Source organism: Anguilla anguilla, chromosome 11 (genome assembly GCF_013347855.1).
Source record: "Anguilla anguilla isolate fAngAng1 chromosome 11, fAngAng1.pri, whole genome shotgun sequence".
Lineage (NCBI taxonomy): Eukaryota > Metazoa > Chordata > Actinopteri > Anguilliformes > Anguillidae > Anguilla > Anguilla anguilla.
Genome location: NC_049211.1, coordinates 34,950,316 through 34,973,957, shown reverse-complemented (window position 1 = coordinate 34,973,957; position 23,642 = coordinate 34,950,316). Strand labels below are relative to the sequence as shown.

Genomic DNA, 23,642 nt, shown 5'->3' with positions numbered 1-23,642 from the left:
CACCCAACAACGAACATGAACTACACAAGTACCAAAACAAAAAACTTGAACAAGAACCGCAAGACGAATCACAACATGAACCAAACACGCCTAAATTGTAATTTCGCAATGACATCATGACAACTTCACAGCAACCAGGAGAAAACGTTTAACAGTCACCCAGGACAGAGCAGAAGGGCAGGATGGAAGCAAAGCAGCCCTGGGGGATCCGAGCCCCCTGTTCCCGCCCGGTCACAGGCTCTGAGGGACTCAGAGGATTGAGGATTGTAGGGAACTCTGGGGTCTGGCTTGTAAGGGAACACAGAGCGATTTACCCTTTCACCATCCTCTCAAATCCACTTCTCGGCCTCTCCGAGCTCCCGGCAAGGCCTCCTCAAGCCAAGGAACGGGGCACTAATTTGAAGGGCAACCCCTGACGCCGCCTAGACAGCCGCTGCTCCAATCTTTTGGGGGGGGGGGGGGGAGGGGAGTAGGTAGTCACACCTTTCCCCGCAGTCCTGACGAGAGGGGGCACGTTAAATTAACCTGCCACCCCCCCCTCCCAGCAGCCCTCAGCATGATTCATGTAGAGTGGTGACAGACTCTCTCTTTCTCTCATTCCTGTCATGGGGGGGTGGGGGGGTGGGGGGTGCAGGAGCTTGTTTTGTTGACCTGCTGCCCAGGCAACAGGTGCAGCATGTTTTAGAACATCCAAATTCCCAGACAACATCCACCCCCCAAGCTCCATAGAAAGCTATGAGTGAGAGCGAGCCCAGGGGGACAAGGGACTCCCCACCATTGCATTGAATTGACATTCTATTACGTTACATTCACAATTCATTATGTGACATTCAATTTTTTTAAATGAATTGAATTATTTGTTATTTCACACTGAAACCAACGAGCACGTATGCAAGTTAAACACTACAATGACAATCATTACTATAACTGTATATCAATAGACCAAAATGTACACAATGATATACGTAACTGGTCGGTCAGCCTTTAAGATTTGAGATCACAAATATGTGATTAGAATGTTCTTAACTGAACATTCTAATGCTGATGTCATAAGCCGCGTTTCCACCGCAGGAACTAGGGTCTAAATTTAGTTCCGGGGGCTTTATTTTACCCCCAAAAAAGTTCCTGCTCGGGGGGTAGTACTTTCCGAAAGTACAGGAACCTTTTGGGTGGAGGTTGCAGCGCTGAACATTTCTGATTGGTCGAGTACTCGCAGCATTTTTTTGTGTTTATTTTCAACCGCCATGTTTAAAAATATGCAGCCGCAAACCAATTTATTTTCATTATAACTTCAAATCAAACTTGTATGTTATGCGGCGCAGTAGCCTAGTTTTGGTTATAGCCTGCCAACGTCTTGGAATTATAACGTGTGCTCTTCTGTTCTTTTCTTGCTTTAGTATTTGTTTTATAAAATGCTAAGCATTCGTGCTGGGACAGCATAGGCCTATTACGTACCAAAACATTCAAACGGATTAATTCGGTTGCTGAATATTTTCTTCCGGATTTTCTTTTTTAGCCCGTTGTAATTGACTCAAAACGTTTGATACAGTTATGTGAGGTATGCGGTAGTTCTGCTGGTGATACAGTAAAAGCAAACTGGAAATCACCTTATTCTTGTCATTTTGCGATTAGCCTATATGGAATTGACAATAAGAAAGTAATCAAACAGCAAATTGTTTACAACGTGTGCATGTTTTCTGCTGTTGTTGCCAGTTATATTGGAAATGTGAATGCATTCTGTCGCTTCGGATGTCAAGACATGAAAGCGAATGTTCGCATAAAACATAATGAATGTGTTTGAGAGGATATATAAAACAGTTACAATCTGACTATTGGCCTGTTATATCCTATTTGTTGCATAACAACGGTCCAAGTTCAACTACCAACGACAGTTTTGCTTGACAAAGGTAAAATATGCCCAAATGGCTGCAGAAGAATATTTCAATTCCAGGTCATTAAATCGATAAAAATCAATAAATACAAAAGTAACCATATAACCATACTTCTCTCTAGGGGTTTCGTCATACTTGTTCCTGGTTATGGTTATACACTTTGTTGTACGCTCTGGATAAGATGCCTGTAATGTAATGTAATGTAAATATAATCATTAATGGTAACCCGTTGTATATAAGTGGAATAAACCCCTCCGGGCTGTCCCGGTTATTAGAAAATAATGTAGGCTACTTCGGTGGTAGCATGGGGTTACAGAAGAAATCATAGGACAGATGGACCGACGACAACGTCGCTTTTTCATACGTCAGTGGGCTAATTTGCCTAATCTTCGCGGGACTTTAAAACGTGGTGGAAACGCAGACAACCATGGGCTGAAGGAACCTTTTAGTTCCTTGAAAAGTAGTTCCTGGGACTAAAAGTTTTTAGTTTTAGTTTTTTGTACTTTTGGTGGAAACGCGGCTATAGTCACTACTGTTGATAGAAAACAATGGATTTCTAGAACACAGACTTAAAATGAAGAAGAAGAAAAAACAATCCAAAAAATCCTACTCTTCAACAGGTTAAATCTAATTAATTTTTGGCAGATGCTATTAGCACCCAGGTGTCAGTAGCCAACAATGCTATTTGCACCCGGGTGGAATAGCCAACGTGGCTATTTACACCCGGGTGTATATAGCATGGCAGAGACGAGCACCCAGGTGTCCGTAGCCAACAATGCTATTTGCACCCGGGCACACATTAGATACTGTATGTGTATATGTACTATATGTGTATTTTAGAAACAGCATTAGAGTCCTGATCTGCTGCACCGCGTAAAGGACAAAGGTGAGGGGGTGTTTCCATGAGGCCGGACCAAGTCTGACAGTCTCTGCCACGCAGTAGCGGGCACCAGGGACCGCCCCATGGACTCACATTAACTCCGATCCCGAGTCGAAGCATGCTGTGCTTCAGAACCGGGACTTACAAACTTGTTAACATAACCCGTGAGTGGCTAGAGCCACAGCTTGTTGGGCTTTGTGGAGGCGAGGGGTGGGGGTGAGGGGGCCGCGTGTAAATAGCCGAATAGCTGCCGTGTGACTATTCTCACCCGGGTGCAAACAGACACTCAGTTAATTTTTATAACCGATATGCTGACCTGTTGCCGTTCCTCCCAAAATAACTCAAAAGGCCGTCAAAAAGCCGTTTCAAAGGGAGTTGACTGAAATAGATTTTTCTCTCGCTGCGACGGGGCTGGAGGAGGCTGGAAGCAGAGAAGGTTCCAGAACTCCTCGCGCTCGCACGCTGTCCGTGAGGCCGGCCCCAGCCTGGGTCTCGGGCTCGTCCAGTTTCCCAGGCCTCCGGGTGTTTTGCAACGACACCTTTCCTCTTTTTTTCCATGACATCTGCGCAGCGAGCGTCGGGTGCATCACACGCCTGTTTACACGCCATTAAAAACGCGCTCCAGATGTGCACCAGCGCTCTTTAAATAACGCGCTGCGAGCAAGTCTGCTCCTGCCGCCAATTTGGGAAGGGGGGAAAAAAAATAAAAAGTTTGCGTGGGTTTGTTTAAATCGTCTGTGTACGTGTTGGTGAGCATCTGTGTGTCATCTTCCCATAACAGAAGACCCCCGGGAACTGAAGTGCGCCGATTAAATTCCTTTTGCGTGTGCGTGCGTGTGCGAGAGAGAGAGAGAGCGCGAGAGGATTTATGAATGTATGTATGCATGCCTTTGCTCGTGTGTGTATTTGTGTGTGTGTCCATGCGTGAGAGAGAGTGAGAGAGACAGTACATACAGTACTCTCCAAAACTATTCACAGCCTTGAAAGAGAATACTGTAAAATAGAATGCTCCAGTGCTACGGAGACAACCACTGATCAAGCGCTATTTGGTACTCAAATAAAATGAGGCTACTTTATAATAAATGAATGTGAAGTGACAATTTGTGAAATACCATTATTTTTACACTGCTGCTTCCACATGATGGTTTTTATTAAACAGCATCTTGAGCTCTGTTTGAAGTGTTTATTTTCTTATAAATTGTCATTCTCAGATGTGCTTAGGCAACAACAGCAAGTAGTCTAGCCTACAGCCTAGTTTTTTTTTCCTGACAATGAAAAAAAAAAAGCTTATATATAGGCCTATTCCACAATTTTTTATGTAGCTAGCTAGCTATAGCTAATGATTCCAGTTTCCACTTTGCTACACGAAAGACTGACAGCACTACATATAATCTCTGACTGACTGCTTCTTTCCAATCTGGTATATTTTCCCGGTATATTTGCAGGCATATGCAGGTAATTAAATACTCTGAAAATAAGTGACCAAATTAGCATTTGCAAGGCCAATTTAGCCTGTTATGGTTTCAGTAAGAATTGTTCAGAAAATTAACGTTTCGTGATGACAATTTTTTTAAATTGAAAACTCGCAGCCCGTTCGCACGAAAATGACCCGAGACACTTGAAAGGCGAACGTCTCTGCCTCTGTGCGTGACACCAGCCCACCTCATTTTTTATTTTTTCCATTACAAAGGTGACCAATGAAATCCAGCAGACTGCCATAAAACGAAAAAAAGTGAACAGTCATAAAGAAACGAAACGACGGTAATTTGTCACGCACAATAAAAACACGTGCTCTCCGCATTTCAGGACACGGCGACAGATCTATTTATCAAAAAAAAAAAAAAGCCTAAGACGAACAGATACATTCCGCCATTCCAGTGCCAAACCCACACCAAACCCAATCCCACAGTTCCATTTTGGTCTCATCCGACCGTGACACCTGGTACCAATCAAAGTTCCCAAGCCCGTCTAGCGAACTCCAGATGCTTATTTCTGTTGATTGCTCTCAATAGAGGCTTTTTTTTCTGGCGATGCCGGTAAAAAGCCCATTGGCATGCAAGTCTGATGGTAGGTTTGGGGACAGTTTTCTGGACCTCTGTCTGTGGCCCCTGGATTTTTCTTGCCTCCCGTGCCTGAGCTTCACTGTGCATGGGAGACAACATGGACGCGTGTCCTCTACCAGGCAGGTGTACCACTCTCCCAGTGCTTTTAAGCTTCTCAATTATTGACCTAATTGTGGGAGGTTTTTTAAAAAAATTTTAGTTTGTAACCATCTCCTGTCTTGTGAAGGGCAAAAACAGTTCCTTAAGATTGATTTGAACTTTGAAATGAAGAGTAGCAGGTTAATACAGAAATCGATTTAACGCAGATCTCATCGATGCACTCTGCTTCTTGGAAGCATACTTCCAAAAGAAGAAAGAAGTCATAAGAAAGCCCTTATAGGCCTATGCCTATTGTGTTTCATTTAGCTCATAGGCCAACACCTATCTTGTTTTAATTAGGGAGATATCCATTTTATTTATGACTGGCCACTGTCTGTTTTATAACCTATAATAGGCTAAAGTCTATTCTGGAGTAAGAATAGGCCATTTTGTTATATTTCTATTTTTTCACAAGCCTATCTCAAATTCTTTATAGGCTATAGTGTATTTATTTACTCTTAATGCAAGAGCACGTATGCCTTGGTCTACGAATTTGCTTTGCGAAGCAAACGATATCAGCATCATATTGTTCTGTTGAACCCACTGCAAGGTTTAGCACCGTAGTTTGTAGCAGCCTCACATCACTGCGCAACTCTGAACACTTAAAAGAACATGGCTTCCACCGCGGCTAATCACAATGACTCGGAAAGCGCCTGATTACGTGGCTCAACAAATTTAGCTTGTTTAGACAAAGAAGATCCGTTATATACCAATTGTAAATCACAGGCAGTGAACCTTAGCTAGCGAAGTTCCAGCTGCGTCTGAAGTTCATATTATGCGCATTCAAAGTTTTATTTATAGCACAAATGTGGTGTCATTATTCTTTTGCCTTAATAATGACACCATGTGCACCGAAGCTCTCCAGTTTGCAACTCCTAGGTTTATGCATATTTTTCTGTTTTATTTAGTCCTGCTTTTTGAAATATGGGTAGTTTATATACTGGTAGTTTACACTACTGCCTTAAAAACAAGCCCAGTTCCCTGGAACAACATGTATCTATTCCCTGGGAGAGAAAATATTGTATTTTTGGGGAAAAATATGAATCCATAATATGTGAGTGTGTGCCTGCGTGCAGGTGCGTGTGTGAGTGAGTGAGTGTGTGTGTGTCTGTGTGTGTGTGTGTGAATGTGTGTGTGAGAGAGAGCATGTGCATGGAGGTGCAGCAGCATGATTACTTTTCCAGTTTTCCTGAAAAGTCTATTTCTGTGTCCAATCCCATTTTGTGTGCATTTGTATTTCAAGAGGGGGGGTGGGAGGGGATTGTGTTGTGTTCTGCAGGGACAGCCAATGTCAACCAATCAGAACAGAGGCCCAGCGTAAAGGTCTCAGCTCTAGCCTATCCGGAGCCACAACCAGCAGGAAGCTGGGACAGTGCAAACCACGCCCTTTCCCAGGGAGTAAGAAAACCTCTGAAAAAGTGATCACCATCATCGTCTGAGATGCATATCCTTCACAGAAATCAACCGTGAGAATCCTGTGACTGTCAAAAAGGCCAAGACGCCAAACGGTCAAACATAACGGAGCGCGTCCAAACACCGCACGTTCCTCTTCACAAACGCAGGAAACACCCTGTGCGGACTGAGAAGGAGCTGATGACCTCAACACCAGAGGGAACGCGGGGAGGCGGAGTGTGCGCAGAGGGGACCGATGGGAAAAGGATGAACTTTGCAGTAAACTTCTCGTAGCCTCTTGTAGTAAACACTGGCGATTGTTCCAGGGCCTGAGCAGGGTGGTTATGGGTAATGGAGAGCTGGCAAAGAGGAAGGGTAGGGTCTCTGGGTCGATTCAAATAAATGTGTGCGTGTGTGTGTGTGTGTGTGCACTTCTGCTGGAATGTGCATGTGTGCATAAATGAAAGTGCTTCTGTGTGGATGTGTGTGAGCATATATATATATATATATATATATCCATCCATCTATCCATTATCTATACCCGCTTATTCCTGGTCAGGGTCGCGAGGGGTCCAGGAGCCTATCCCAGCATGCATTGGGCAAGAGGCAGGAACACACCCTGGACAGGTTGCCAATCTATCGCAGGGCACACATACCATTCACTCGCACATACATCCCTATGGGCAATTTACAGTCTCCAATTAGCCTCTCTGCATGCATGTCTTTGGACTGCGTGAGGAAACCAGACACAGGGAGAAGATGCAAACTATATATATAAGTGTGTGTGTGTGTGTGTGTATGTGTGTCTTTGTCTTAATGGATATTAGTACGCATGCAAATTTTTGCCTGTGTGTGTTTGTGTGCGTGTGTGAGTGTCAATGGAAGAAATATGCACGCAAAGTTGGTGCACACGTGTGCGAGTGTTTGCAAGTATTTGTGTCAGAAATGTGTGTGTGTGTGTGTGCGTGCGTGTAAGGGACAGCTGTACTCTATTAAGATCCCAGATCGGGCAAAATGAGTGAGCGTGACGTCAGGTGACAGAGGAGTGGGAGCAGTCCTGGGGGGTTGGGGGGGTTGGAGGGTTGGGGTGGGGGCAGTTTCTCCAAACTTCCACAGAAATCAGCACTCCCTCACTTCGTTTCCATGGACACCAACCGTGGGCCAAGGAGGAAGCCAGCTCCGTGACTCACAGGGTGGGGGTGGGGTGGGGGGGCAGTGGGGGGTGAGACCCACGGTGATAAACCCCTGGCATTCTGTGAAACTGAATGGGTCCAGTACAAAGTTTCACAACTGCCAAAAAAAACCTCAATGTTTTTTCCCCACCATAAATCTATTCCCAGCTAGAGAATCCTGTCTTCTCCGATTCCCGCAGTGAGACACTTCCTCAGACACCTCCAGCACGATAAGACTGCAGGCACCAGTAAGCAAAGGGGCACAGCACAGGGGCTGCAGGTTCCATTCCCAGGTGGGGGTGTGACACAGCGAAACAGACTTTCCATCAGCCCTAGTGTAAGTTGGGTTACAGGTCGACTGATCCCAGAAAGGTTTTGGTGAAATCACACCACTACCTTTAGGTGGTGGTGGGGGGGGGGGGGGGCATGAATAAAGTTTCACTCATGTGGTTGCAATGTCACAAAAGACCACCTGTTCTCCACCTGCTGTCCCATCTTAGAGAGACTACATGAGCAGGTTGGGAGCCTTTCTTAATGAAGACTCTTCAAAAGCACTACTTTCCTCTGGATAATAACGTTGGCCTTTTGTAAATAGTACCAGAGGGTACTGCGCATATGAACGTTTTTATTTCCAAGACAATGGTCTTCTCTGCGAGTTTCGCCTTGTTTTATATTACCACATTCTGCCTTGCTGCAGGTAGCCAGCTGTTGCTGGCTGTGTCTTGTAAATTCTGGTAATGCTGGTAAATGGACTGTACATAGCTTAAAGGGTTTCCAATTCTATATTTCTATGGTTCATTGCCAGAAAAAATAAGCGTTTTTACTCCAGCACAGCGACTACACGTAGTTTTAGCCTGAATGTGTGACCGTGCAAACCTAAAAAGATATTCTGTATTCACAGCAGGGATGGCCGTGACTGTTCCATGGCTGTGACACCCTGTTGCGATATCTTTTCGACGGTAAACCTGAGTCAGCCTGAAGTCCTGGTGTCTGCGTCCTGTTCTTCTGGGTGCTCGCATGTAATGAGTTTCATGGGCACTGCATCGTACCCCTGAGCAACAAGATCCTTGCTTCAAAATACATATGCGGCTGTATAAATGGATTCATTTATAATTTGACGATTTTCTTTAAAACTTTTAAGTCGGACTGGACAAAAGCATCCGCTACGCGCAGATGAGACGACGACGAGACGAGAAACAACATTTTGAAGCACGCCCCCCCCCCCGTCTGCCCCACCTTTAACACGCGCAGCACTCTCACGGTAGGTTAAACTGGCAAGCCGGTGTTTCGGACGACTAACCAGGAGCGAGAGACCGTACCGACGCAGAGACTGCTCTGAGGGCCATTCTGGGGAGACCGTGCAGCCCAACCCGCAGGGCGGCGCTCCGGACCCTCACACCGACCTCCCCGTGGGGCTTGGGGGGTTCCACACACCACAGCGCTTTCTGCAGAGCGATCCCGCCTCTGCCCGTAACCCTCTCCGCCGTCCCCCGTCCGAATGAAGCAGGGAAAACGCACGGACGGCATAACCCTCTGTTCTCGTTTAAAAAAAAAAAGTTCTCATTCCCCGAGGATGAACGAGAGGAAAGAAGAGCGAATGAAAGGCTGGGGTGTGCCTCCCCCCACGGGGAGGTCGCGCGTGTGTGTTTATGTTCCGTTCGGCTTTTCCCTGTTTGCTTTAGCATTGGCGTAACGTTTTGCGATGTTTGAGAGACAAGCAAAGCGTAACTTCACGTGAGAAAGGGTTGCAGACACAGTGGGTAGAGAGGGACTGCTGTAAGATTAATGAGTTTAACGGTGGGTGTGTGTACAATAAGGGCCTGGGGGGGGGGGGGGGGGGGGGTGACAAGAGGGCGCGGGACACGGCGTGTGTGCCGTCATCGGCTCCAACTTGCCCGTTGCCGTGGAGACGCCCCTTCATTGGCGGAGCACTTTTTGCGCCGCAGGCCGGCGGGATGGCGGCTCCCGTTGAGATAAGCGGGAAAGCCGCCAATTCCACGGGAAGAGGGAGCCGCGCGCTCTCCTGCCCGGGCCCGCCCCCATTACACCGCCCCTCAGCTGCCAACACTCAGTCCCAAAACGCCCTGTGCCTGTCAAAACATGCGCTTATCGGTGATCCACTGTACCACCTAGCAAAGCTGTCCCCACCCCTCTCCCAACCCCACCCCCTCTCTCAGCCCTTCTCTTAGCCCCACCCCCTCTCCCTAATCCCACTCTTAGCCCCACCCCTCTCTCAGCCCTTCTCTTAGCCCCACCCCCTCTCCCTAATCCCACTCTCAGCCCCACCCCGCTCTCAGCCACTCTCTGAGCGTCTCCCCTCTCTCAGCCCACCCCACTCTCCACCCCCACTCTTAGCCCCACCCCTTTTGCCACCCTCTCTTAGCCACACCCCCTCTCCCCACCCCCTCTCTTAGCCACACCCCCTCTCCCCACCCCCTCTCTTAGCCACACCCCCTCTCCGCACTCCCTCTCTTAGCCACACCCCCGCTCCCCCACCCCCTCTCTTAGCCACACCCCCGCTCCCCCACCCCCTCTCTTAGCCACACCCCCTCTCTTAGCCACACCCCCTCTCCCCACCCCCTCTCTTAGCCACACGCCCAGCTCCCCCACTCAGGAAGTCCAGTGAGCTCGTAGCTTGTTAAAAAGCTACAGATAGCTCATTCTGGCCAAAAATTCAGCCGTATACTGTGCTTATTAGGCAACATTGCAGGTTGGCTAGTTATCGAGCTAGGTCTGCAAACACTGGGAATAACATCATCTGAGCAAATTCATTCAGAGGCTCACAGCTGAGAGGGCAGCATGCCAGCTGTGACCATAGCAAGCTGGCTACCGGTCACTAGATCAGGAAGGTTTCCTAAAAATTTCAGGTAGTCAATGTGCTAGCTAGCTTGCTCGTCCTAGCATGAGCTCCTGACATTAACACTAAGTGACAAAAAATGTTGACTGTACACCGAAAATGACTGGGGATACAAATTTCATGGCATGGAGAGCGGCTCCTTTCCTGGGTATCCTCACCGGAGTGGGCCTGGTGTAAACCAGCAGGTTGCTGGAGTACAGCAATACGCTCACATAGCGTAGCATAGCGAAGCGTCACTCTGGGCTACCACACAGCCGGCTCCCCTGCTTCAAATAGGGATTTCGTTTTCCGCAGAAAATAAGGTCTGTGGTTAATGTAGGCCTATGGGAGTTTCATGTCTTGCTCTACGAGATATATTACACCCATTAATATCTCCACCGTGAATTTTAAAGCCATTATGTGCTTTAAAAAAGTAAGTTGCTAACAATTTGGTATATTGAAACTACAACAACGGTCGCAATCTGGCAAGTTTCCATGCTAGGCCGTCTCCACGTGACCACCGTTGTAGTTTCACTATAGTAACTTACTTTTTAAAAGCACATAACAGCTTTGAAATGCACGGTTCAGATATTAATTAAGTAGTTTATCTCGCTTAAGCTTACAATTAAGACCTTATTTTCGGCAGGATCCCTTTGCAAAAAGAGCATTGGAAATTTGCCAAGGGAACCCATGGCGGAAGAAACTTCCGAGCTAGCCTACAAAAAGGCATCATCACTGTGACTCTCCATTGACCTGAGTTGTACACCAGAGGGCTTCTGGGTTCAGATCTCTGGTGAAGGAAGTCCACATTTATACTCAGAGCGCAAGCGGCTTAGTTTTAAATAGTGATCTCAGTAAGACCAGAGAGACTGGGGAGGAGGACAGAGAAACGGGTTTGTACCAACAGGAGACGTTTGCCATAAAAGGCGCTACTGTTGCTCTGCTGGCTTTCACAGTGCTTCATGTAAAGGTCCATAAAATGGCGACTCCCGCCCTGGAGCAAGGCTTACAATGCCACTGACGCCTTTTACCAACACCCACTTTTGGCTACAATGCTTCAGCTATGTAACACAGCACGTCAAAAACATGATGTCACGTACTGCACATCTAAATCAGGCACGCATTTGTCAAAACAAATATCCAATAAACTACAACAGTCATAATATAACCGAAGATATGTAAACCAGACAGGATGCATTTTGTCTGAAAATCCAAAATATGTAAATTTAAAAATATGAACATATAAACAAATACCTTCTCAGAGGAAAGACATTTTGGTTCATTATGCTGATGATGGCTTCCCTGACACTTCCTGAATTTGGAGGCCTGTAAGTATGGAGATCCCAGAGTTTGCAGACCCCTTAGTTTAGGGACTCCTGGGTTTGGGGACACCAGGGTTTGGCTACCTCTGGGTTTGGGGACCCCAGGGTTTGGGGACACCAGGGTTTGGCTACCTCTGGGTTTGGGGACCCCTGGGTTTGGTGAACCCGGGGTTTGCGGGCCCCAGGGTCAGTGCCGCGCAGCAAAGTCCTTACCGTGCCGCGAATGCAGACGTCGTGCAGTCGGACCCAGTCTTCCTCCCCGCTGTCCACCACCATGGCGCTGTCTTCTTCAGCCACGCCCTCCCATTCCGCCTCCAGGTCCAGCCTCACCTCCTCCCCCAGAGAGTGCATCCCAACTGCAGGGTAGAGCCTGTCTAGAGCCTGAGGCACCAGCACGGAGCCCACCTGCACAACACACACACCACAATATATATTACACATACACCTGCACAACACACACACCACAATATATATTACACGTACACCTGCACAACATAACCACAATATATTACACATACACCTTCACAACACACACCACAGTATATACTACACATACACCTGCACAACATAACCACAATATATTACACATACACCTGCACAACACACACCACAATATATATTACATGTACACCTGCACAACACACACACCACAATATATATTACACGTACACCTGCACAACATAACCACAATATATTACACATACACCTGCACAACACACACACCACAATATATATTACATGTACACCTGCATAACATAACCACAATATATTACACATACACCTGCACAACATAACCACAATATATTACACATACACCTGCACAACACACACACCACAATATATATTACACGTACACCTGCACAACATAATCTCAATATATTACACATACACCTGCACAACATAACCACAATATATTACACATACACCAGCACAATATATCCACAATATATTACACATACACCTGCACAATATATCCACAATATACTACACATACACCTGCACAACATACACACACAACAATATTACATACACATAGGCCCCTTAGTTCCAGGGAAGGCCAATCTTAATGCAATGACATTCTAGACAATTTTGTGCTTCCAACTTTGTGGTAACAGTTTGGGAAAGGCCCTTTCCTGTATCAGCATGACAATGCCCCCGGGCACGCAGCAAATGACCTTCATAATAGTTTTGTCGAGATCAGTGTGGATGACCTTGAATGGCCTGCACAGAACCGTGACCTCACCCCCATCCAACACCTTTGGGATCAACTGGAAAGCCAGCTGTGAGCCAGGCCTAATCGCCCAATCAGTGCCCTAATTTACTAAAGCTCTTCTGGCTTAATGGAAGCAAATCCCTGCAGCAGTGCTTCAACATCTAGTATAAAGACTTCCCAGAAGAGTGGAGGTTGTTACAGAAGCAAAGGGTGGACCAACAACATATCAATGCCCATAATTTTGGATGTCAGGTGTCCACATACTTTTGGCCTTGAAGTGTATAAACACCTACACACGCATGCACTGTATGCGCACATACACATACGCGCACAACACACACACACACGCACACGCACACACACACACACCAATGTAAGGAGGACTGTAACGAGTGGAATGCCATTTACTAAGACTGGTAACCACTTGGTAAGGATCATCACCAACACAGTGCCTAAACGAATACATCCCTCTAACAGAAACCACCAGGAGATCACCAGCACCGCGCCTGGATCTCAGTACTCAAACGCTCGCTGAAACAAAACGAAGTACCGCTCAGCCCGGGGAGAGAGAGTTCGGTTCTCCCTCATCAATATTCGTGAAAGAAGTCCCGCGTTTAAAAAAAGCGGAGCGCTGTCGACGTTCCCGTCCGAGAGCGAGATGAACGCGGTCATTTTGCGGCGAGCGAGAGAGAGACCGTTCGGCACACAGAACAATCGCTCGGCTTTCATTCGCTCGGCCCTCGGCTGGATGGCGGGCGGGGGCTCCGATTGTTCTTACATAACATCCTGGGATCAAAGGAATGGTCAAAAACACCACACGCACATCCTCAGAAAGACCCAGAAACGGGAAGTCTTTCTTTTTCTTTGACCGGTACATTCCCGTTGGGCCTTCGGCACACCGACGGAGAGGACGGACGGTGAGAGGCGAGGGACAGGAAGACGCCGGCTGCTTATGACCGCGGTTCTCGCTTGCCGTTTGCAGCGCCACCCGCGGGAGTGGGTTCGAGGGGCGTGGCCGTACCTCGTTGCCGTTCCTGGTGAAGAAGACGGTGACCAGGCCCGCCTCCGCCCTCTCCAGGTAAACCCCGCAGCCGATCCGGTCGCCACGTTTACACTTCGGACCAAACTGCTGACCCCTCCCGTCCCCGTTGTACAACCTGCGGGGCAGAATTTTCAACTAATGACCATGTGGCCCAGAGCGACACATCGTGGCACAGGGCGACAGAGCGACACATTGTGGCACAGAGCGACAGAGCGACACATTGTGGCACAGAGCGACAGAGCGACACATCGTGGCACAGGGCAACAGAGCGACACATTGTGGCATAGAGCGACAAGAGCGACACATTGTGGCATAGAGCGACAGAGCGACACATTGTGGCACAGAGAGACAGAGCGACACAATGTGGCACAGAGCGACACATTGTGGCACAGAGCGACACATCGTGGCACAGAGCGACAGAGCGACACATTGTGGCACAGAGAGACAGAGCGACACAATGTGGCACAGAGCGACACATTGTGGCACAGAGCGACACATTGTGGCATAGAGCGACAGAGCGACACATTGTGGCACAGAGCGACAGAGCGACACATTGTGGCACAGAGCGACAGAGCGACACAATGTGGCACAGAGCGACACATTGTGGCATAGAGCGACAGAGCGACACATTGTGGCACAGAGCGACAGAGCGACACATTGTGGCACAGAGCGACAGAGCGACACATTGTGGCACAGAGCGACAGAGCGACACAATGTGGCACAGAGCGACAGAATGTGGCATAGAGCGACAGAGTGACACAGTGTGGCATAGAGCGACAGAGCGACACATTGTGGCATAGAGCGACAGAGCGACACATTGTGGCACAGAGCGACAGAGCGACACATTGTGGCACAGAGCGACACATTGTGGCACAGAGCGACAGAGCGACACATTGTGGCACAGAGCGACACATTGTGGCACAGAGCGACAGAGCGACACAATGTGGCACAGAGCGACACGGAGTGGGACGGAATGACAATTATGTTCCCATTGACTGTACAAGTGGCTGGCTATAGCCATTTTCGGGTTGTGCATTTGTCTCTCAGGAGCACATTCAGTGTCATGCCCATGCTAGACAGATGCCATTCATGTGTTATCAGACATGTTCCAGCTTCCTTTCCTTTCACAAGTAGGCCACATACAGAAAAACAAGTGCGCTGGGAGCCACTGGTGAACCCAAACTGAGGACTAAGAAGAGTAAAAGGGAATTCCCTGGGAATTCTGGGACCACAAGCGGTGCTCACGAATCGCTCCCCCTCCATCTAACCCGGCCCGCCCTGCCCCACCCCACCACTGCCCCGCCCCACCCCGCGCTTCCCTGTCCTGGCCACTCACCTGCCGTCGTCAGCGTGGTAGGCGATGGAGTGAGGGAGCCAGCCGGGCTGCTGGTCCAGCTGGTAGTGCTGCGGCACCAGCCCCACCGCGATCGTCCCCCGCACTCCTGCGTCCAGTATGGTCACCTGGAACAGCACAGGACACAACGGTTACCAGGGAAACCACCAATCAAACAGCTCGCAGCCACTACAAATGTATTTCACACCGAGTGCAGGCTGGGCCCAATAAAGGCACTCAAAGTGTGTGACACAGTCACAGATGAGTCCTGTGTAACACAGTCTCTGTCTCACAGATGCTAGTCCTCATTAGCGCTGTAGGGCCTGTGTAACACAGTCAGACTCACAGGTGCTAGTCCTCATTCGCGCTGTAGGGCCTGTGTAACACAGTCTCTGTCTCACAGATGCTAGTCCTCATTTGCGCTCATAGGGCCTGTGTAACACAGTCTCCGTCTCACAGATGCTAGTCCTCATTTGCGCTCATAGGGCCTGTGTAACACAGTCTCCGTCTCACAGATGCTAGTCCTCATTTGCGCTCATAGGGCCTGTGTAACACAGTCTCCGTCTCACAGATGCTAGTCCTCATTTGCGCTCATAGGGCCTGTGTAACACAGTCTCCGTCTCACAGATGCTAGTCCTCATTTGCGCTCATAGGGCCTGTGTAACACAGTCTCCGTCTCACAGATGCTAGTCCTCATTTGCGCTCATAGGGCCTGTGCAACACAGACTGTCTGTGCTCCAGCTGCAGTGCTCCTGGTGGCACGTTTGTGCGGGCGACATAACCGTAACCGGAGAGGCGCGATCGCCGATTCCAAATTCACGAAAACATCATTTTGGAAAAAAAAAAAAAAAAAGAAGTGAAGGAAGGCGGTTGGCCAGGAGGCAGAGGAGGCCCCTCCCTCCCGCTGTCGTCTGGAAAGATGGCAGCAGAGGGCTGGCGTCCGCTGTGACCGTGACCTCGTGTCGAGCGTCTGTTCGTTTCCATTTCACGGGAGGGCTTCCTCAGTGTGGGGTTCAGAGGTCCCCCCCCCTGGGAGGTGTCGGGTCACTGGAAAAACCCCCGAAGCCTGGAAAACCGACGCCGCGCCCGTGAGCCGACGGAGGGAAACAGCGAACCGAGCTTTCCCGGGCCACGCCCATTCACACGTCTCTCTCTGCGTCCTCACTGGCCAGGGTCAGGCCACGGCGCAGCGTTACAGGGCAGAGCACGGTGTTACTGGGCAGAGCACGGCGTTAGAGCGTGGTGGACGATGTTGACGTTACAGGGCTGCCAGAACGTAAGCAGTGGAGGTCCGCGATACGTCCTGAGCTCAGGGAGAAACACAAACGCAGGGCCTGAACGCGGGGCCTGGCGACCGTGAATTCCCAGTTAGAGGCTGATGGTTCGAGGCTGACGGTTCGAGGCTGAGGGTTCGAGGCTGAGGGTTAGAGGCTGACGGTTAGAGGCTGAGGGTTAGAGGCTGATGGTTAGAGGCTGATGGTTAGAGGCTGATGGTTAGAGGCTGATAGTTAGAGCCTGAGGGTTAGAGCCTGAGGGTTAGAGGCTGAAGGTTAGAGGCTGATGGTTCGAGGCTGAGGGTTAGAGGCTGAGGGTTAGAGCCTGATGGTTAGAGGCTGATGGTTAGAGGCTGATGGTTAGAGGCTGAGGGTTAGAGGCTGAGGGTTAGAGGCTGAGGGTTAGAGGCTGATGGTTAGAGGCTGATGGTTAGAGCCTGATGGTTAAAGGCTGAGGGTTAGAGGCTGAGGGTTAGAGGCTGTTAGTTAGAGGCTGAGGGTTAGAGGCTGAGGATTAGAGGCTGAAGGTTAGAGGCTGAGGGTTAGAGGCTGAGGGTTAGAGGCTGATGGTTAGAGGCTGAGGGTTAGAGGCTGAGGGTTAGAGGCTGAGGGTTAGAGCCTGAGGGTTAGAGGCTGAGGGTTAGAGGCTGATGGTTAGAGGCTGATGGTCAGAGGCTGATGGTTAGAGGCTGAGGGTTAGAGGCTGATGGTTCGAGGCTGAGGGATCGAGCCTGAGGGTTAGAGCCTGATGGTTAGAGGCTGAGGGTTAGAGGCTGAGGGTTAGAGCCTGAGGGTTAGAGGCTGAGGGTTAGAGGCTGATGGTTAGAGGCTGATGGTCAGAGGCTGATGGTTAGAGGCTGAGGGTTAGAGGCTGATGGTTCGAGGCTGAGGGATCGAGCCTGAGGGTTAGAGCCTGATGGTAAGAGGCTGACTGTTAGAGGCTGATGGTTAGAGGCTGAGGGTTAGAGGCTCCCGGGAAGACGCGAGGACACAGTGACGCACATTCCGTCCCATGACCGTAAAGGAATGCAGCCTCCCTCCGGAAACTTCCGAGCGCCAGCAGGCTTATGCAGCACATCCTTTTTCTCCGACTGGAGAATTTGGAGGTTTAAGGATGACACTAAAGTCCTGGCACTGAACCACAAACGAAACGCAGCTCAAAAACCCCACGTAACTCAAGGCCTACGTCGGACACAAACAACGTCGTTTCAAACACAAACTCTCCGACATCGCACATCAGGAAGAGATGAGGATTAAACATGAGTTGTTTAGAGGAAGAGGGCACCCCAGTCTGTGTGGAAGTACTGTCGTGGGTTTGCTGAATAATGCTTCTACTGCAGGATCCTGTGTGACAAATTGGGACTGCGTGAGGGCGTCGGTGTAAAGATCTTCCCAAAAGGACTGAGATTTCTCTGGCCCCTGTCCACCAGAGTGGGGGTTATGTTCAGCCTGGACACACACACACACATACACGCACGCACGCACGCACGCACATACACACTCAACAGCACACACTCACGAGTACACACACGCCCGCACACACACACGCACACACAGTCACACACACACTCACGCACTCACGCACTCTCATTCTCACTCACACACACACACACGCGCTCACACACACGCACCCCGCCCCGCGCAGGACGCCCAGGGGGGAGCTCTGACGGTAAATTTACGGGGCGGGCCCACGTCATCGGCGCTGATGACCTCAGCGTGTCCCGGCCTGCCGAGGACGGAGACAGAGCGCCCCCCCCCTCCCCCTCCCCCCCCCCCGCCCCCCCCGCGCCCGTCAGGATCGCGCCGGACCGAACCGGCGCAGCGCCGCGCGAGAGGGGGGAGCTCCGCCCCGCAGACGCGCGCCAGAGGACGCCGGCCGCTTCCAGAGGAGCGATCCGCGACGAAGGACACGGAACGCGACGCGCGCCGCCGGAGCGGGTAACCAAGGAGACGGAAACAGATGTCAGGAACGGTTCCAGAAGCGAAGCGCTCTTTCGCAGGCGACGCGGGCTCGAAAGCGGACGGGGGTTTCGTTTGGCGAAGGGCAGGCGTGAGGGGTGCGAGCGCAGACGGCTCCGCTCGGGGGGGCCGACGGCGCACCGTGGGGGAAACCACAGCCCCCGGCCGCGCCGCCATTTTAAACCCGAGAGACTCCGCGCTTCCCCTGTTATCGACAGACAGTCGGCTAAAATCCGACCTCCTTCACGTCCGAAGTGCATTTCTGGGCCGTTCTGATCAGGGACAGTCTACACCAGCCACGGCGGACGAACAGACAGAAATGAGGCCCGAAACGCTCAGGGGTGCGCAAGCGCCCGTCCATCCATCCACCTGTTACCCTGTCAAAAACGGAGCACGCTGTCGAGTCCGTCTCGGTTCTTTCGATTTCCGGAGCCGTCCCCGGCAACGTCCTCCGCCATTCCGGCTCAGTGCAGGCGAGCGGGCGAGCCTTCGGAGCCGCCAGTCGCCGCTTTCCTTCCCACGCCGCAGTCACTGTGCAGACGAGCCACCGTCGGCACCAACGGTCAGGCTTTTCATTACAGACCATTCAGCCTGTAGTGGGGCTAGCACTGTGGTGGTGTGGCGCAATGGCCAGGGAACCTAAGTTTAGTTTAGCTTAGCTTATTTGTTTATTTAGCAGGGGCCATGCACAACACAACCATTGGGCCAGAGTTAGCTATACAGCTAATTTACATCTGCAGTCCCTAAAGGTTGTAGGTTCAATACCAATGTAGGACACCGCTGTTGTACTCCTAACCATGAAATATCCAGCTCAGAAAAATGAGATGATGTGTAAGATGCTCAGGCATTGAGCGCATGTCTGCTAAGTGCCTGTAATCAATGCAATGTTATGAAAGCTAAATAAACATAACGGGCCTGTTCAGGTGCTAAGGCTTCCGGCTCCTCCCCTAACCAGGTAAGTGAGCACACCTCTCTGCTGAACCGAAAGTGCGCGAAACCGCCAGCGGCCAAATGCAGCCGCCGCTCGGGGACTATGTGCGGCGGCTGGAGCGGGACTTCCCGAAAAATGACCCGGCCCACACGCCTCCCTCAGCACCCAACGGCAAACCCCACCACAGGGCCCTGTCCCCCTGCCCCGTCCGAAATCCTCCAAATGTTCCAGACCTCTCATGAACCTGCGGCAGAGCAGAAGAAGGAAGCGCACATCGCAAAGGGTCTCGACGGGAAGCTGGCTCTAGACCCCCCCCCCCCTCGCATCTGCTCCGTACCGCACCCAGAACCAAACGCTCCCCCCCCCCCCCCCACCCCCGCTCCCGTATGATTCACCAGCATTTCCTCACAGGCTGCCCTCCACTAAATCACCAGGATGTTTTCTCTCCCTCCCTCTCTCTCTTCTCCAAGCTCGATTTTATGGTGCAGCTACAGGGGAAAATATTTATCCGTCGTAAAAGCGTCTCCTCCTTTTGAGGTAAACACTGTCCTCGTGTCCATCTGCGTCGTTACCGAATGCCATTAAAATTTCCATGTTTGCTTTCATGGGAAAATAGTTGTTGTGTACAGAATTCCAGACATGAACGGGGCCAATAGTTCAAGTTTTAAAAAAATAAAAAAACATTTTAAGTTATCCATGTTGGCACAAACTGAATCTTCCCTCGAAAAGACTGTTCTTATCCTACCTGGCCCCTGGCCTAACTGGTATTTTATCCTACCTGGCCCCTGGCCTACCTGGTATTTTATCCTACCTGGCCCCTGGCCTACCTGGGATAGAAGGAGGTGTTGAGCACCATATCAAAGCAAGGCTATGAAGTTTGTAATATTGAAAGGAAACCATAACCTAGAGTTTGAAAGCCGCACACAATTGGTCAGACACCAGCTCTGCGCATCCTTGAAGGAGAACCGACCAATCGGAATGCAGATACGTAACAGCAGGAACGTTGGCACCTGGCTGCAGCCGGTACGCTAGCCTGCTTTCATCCCCAATGGGACGCTCATCAGCGACACTACTGCTACAGGAGCCTCCGTGACCTGGAGACCAGCCTGAAGGCCCAGGAACCGTAAGAAGAACCTTCATGTCGGCTTGTTTTTCGTTAAAAGCCCCCGTGAACGAGGCCCGGCTGAGAGACTGCAGGAAACGAACCCGCCTCAGGAGCCCTGGCGACCTTGACCTCACTGATGGCACCGCACCATGGAAATCCACAAGAGCTCAGGAAGGAACAGTCAGAACAAACCCTTTCCCGTCAGATTAGAGCCTTTTTTCACAAGTTCCACTCGGTGAGCGAGCCCAGCGGCATGGGGCGCCCGCCAGGAGGGTAAGCTCGGATGGCGGCCCGTTCCAGCCGGGAGTCCGGAGGGGCAGGGGCTGGCACCGCCCTCGGATTCCTCAGATGGCTTTCGCATTAGTTCCCTCATCGCCGAAAGACGACCTTCTGGTGTGATCTCACGGTGTGTGTCTGATCTGCTCTGGGGTAGCAGTGTAGCATCGATTCCCCGGGAGGACACTGCCGTTGTAACCTTGAGCAAGGTACCTAACCTGCGTTGCTCCAGTATATATCCAGCTTCATAAATGGACGCAGTGTAAATGCTGTGTGAAAAGCTGTGTAAGTCGCTCTGGATCAGAGCGCCTGCTAAACGCCTGTAACGTAATGTAACGCTCTGCGGGCCAGTAATGAGGTCACCAGCTCTGGAGCGTCTGCTTCACAGGACAGTTACTGGAGGCCTGCTTCGTTTCCATCGCAGTTTCTAGCATGGGCGCGGGTGACTGAGAGGCACGGCTGCCAATTTCAAATTAGGGAGGAAAAACAAAGAAAGTACACAAGGACAAAGGGCTAGGAACATACCGAGGAGCTAGTAACAGAACCTCCCTGCCCTTCAACTTTGAACTTGTGACCTAAAAAAATCAACGGGGTTCTAGGGAACATTGCCAACCGCATTGCTCTGTCCTTGCAATAACTAGCTTATCGGAGAAAAAAAAACACAAAACAAAAAAAACAATTTCATGACCAACCCAGAAAGTGAGCAGGACAATCCAAAAGCTGTAATACTCCCCACCCACCAACCTTGTGAAAATGCCTAAAAACACAAAAGAGTCAGAATTTCATGACAGCAGAGACAGAGAGCGAGTTTCCAGAAGATGAAGCAGAGGCCAAGATGAACAATGAAGCAGGCCTCAGCTCTTAATGCCACCAGGCATTCACAACTTCAGCAATGGCTCTAAAGGTCACAGCTAGGGCAACAGGGAAATGGACGTTACAGCTACAGTGGACCAATGGGAAAAACAGTAGCCGGGTCTTACCTCAAAGTAGCGGTTCTCCTTAGAAAGTGGCCGGGCAGCCACATAGCACCCAACTTTATCAGCGTTCTCATGGTATCTGCAAGGGGGGTTTGACACAGAAACAGACCTCAAAATTCAAGATTTATGGTTTACCCTCAATGTAAATTCAAGTATGATAGTTAATCTCAATTTCTTAAATCAGGAATGCCCAACACAGCCCTGCCCTGTTCCCACTAGTCCACCCTGCTGTCCTCCCAGGAGCAGCTCCATGAAACCCATGCGCCGCTACAGCTACAGCCTCCACAGCTACAGCTCCAACCTCCACAGCTACAGCTACAGCTACAACCTCCACAGCTACAGCTACAACCTCCACAGCTACATCTACAGCCTCCACAGCTACAGCTACAACCTCCACAGCTACAGTTACAGCCTCCACAGCCACAGCAACAACATCCGCAGCCACAGCTACAACCTCTACAGCTACAGCTACAACCTCCGCAGCCACAGCTACAACATCCGCAGCCACAGCTACAACCTCCACAGCTACAGCTACAACCTCCACAGCCACAGCTACAACCTCTACAGCCACAGCTATAGCCTCCGCAGCTACAGCCTCCACAGCTACAGCTACAACCTCCACAGCTACAGTTACAGCCTCCGCAGCTACAGCTACAACCTCCACAGCTACAGCTACAACCTCCACAGCCACAGCTACAACCTCTACAGCCACAGCTATAGCCTCCGCAGCTACAGCCTCCACAGCTACAGCTACAACCTCCACAGCTACAGCTACAGCCTCCACAGCTACAGCTACAACCTCCACAGCTACAGTTACAGCCTCCACAGCTACGGCTACAACCTCTACAGCTACAGCTACAGCCTCCACAGCTACAGCTACAACCTCCACAGCTACAGCCACCACAGCCACAGCTACAACCTCCTCAGCTACAGTTACAACCTCCACAGCTACAGCCACCACAGCTACAGCCTCTGCAGCTACAGCCTCCACAGCTACAACCACTACAGCTACAGCATCCAGAGCTATAGCCACTACAGCTACAAACTCCATAGCTACAGCCACTACAGCAACAGTCACCATAGCTACAGCTACAGCCTCCATAGCTAAAGCTACAGCCACTACAGCTACGGCCTCCACAGCTGCAGCTACAGCCACCACACCAAAGGAATTGAATAGTGATGAAAACTTAAAACAAAAGGGCCAATGATCATCTGCGCATTGATCCGCACGGCCCAGGGGTATCCAATGCCACCGATGGACACACGCCAGTTCAAGGGAAACAAAAGGCAGCCTTTTTTCCACAATGGTTCCACTTGGATATCACACAAACACGCACAGGACTCACCCAAACCCTACCCCCACCCCCACCTTCCAAACGCCCCGTCCACCCCCCCCCGACCAGCCTACGCAAGTCTGATGACCCCAAATTGAACAAAGCCTTCTCTTTCCCATGGAGAAAGAACATTCCTGCGCACGGCGTGTCTTTCATCTCTGACTGGCAGGGGACCAAGCCTCGACTGACAATCCCCAAGGTTTTAATTGTTTCAATCAGTGGGTTAAAGGAGTCAGGGACTGTTTGTGTTTTTGGAGGTAGGAGGAGGAGAGCCTGGGCCACATGCGTGCGTGCACGCACACGCACGCCGGAACCCCACCGAGCGCGTGCAGAGCCCTCTGTCCGGTCGCCCCGCCCCCCCGAGGTGAATGGCAGCAGATGCGTCAGAGGCGCAGGAGCGGGCGACTGCGAGACCACCCAGATTTCCACCGACGTCCCCAGCCCCATTGACACAGGACGAAAATAACCCAAAAAATTCAGCTTCGCCTCGTTGCCATGGTGAT

At 50.5% G+C, this 23,642-nt stretch overlaps 1 protein-coding gene across 3 annotated transcripts in view; it reads right to left on the bottom strand.

Moving 5' to 3' along the window:
• LOC118208632 (SPRY domain-containing protein 3-like) overlaps window positions 1-23,642 on the bottom strand; it is a 45,672-nt gene that overhangs the window by 16,958 nt on the left and 5,072 nt on the right. For all 3 annotated transcript variants that reach the window (XM_035383494.1, XM_035383495.1, XM_035383496.1), the window contains 4 exons: window positions 21,809-21,884; window positions 15,287-15,411; window positions 13,930-14,065; window positions 11,909-12,100 (listed from right to left, as the gene is read on the bottom strand). In XM_035383494.1, coding sequence (XP_035239385.1) covers window positions 11,909-12,100; window positions 13,930-14,065; window positions 15,287-15,411; window positions 21,809-21,884 — 529 coding nt within the window. The remainder of the gene's footprint in view (window positions 1-11,908; window positions 12,101-13,929; window positions 14,066-15,286; window positions 15,412-21,808; window positions 21,885-23,642) is intronic.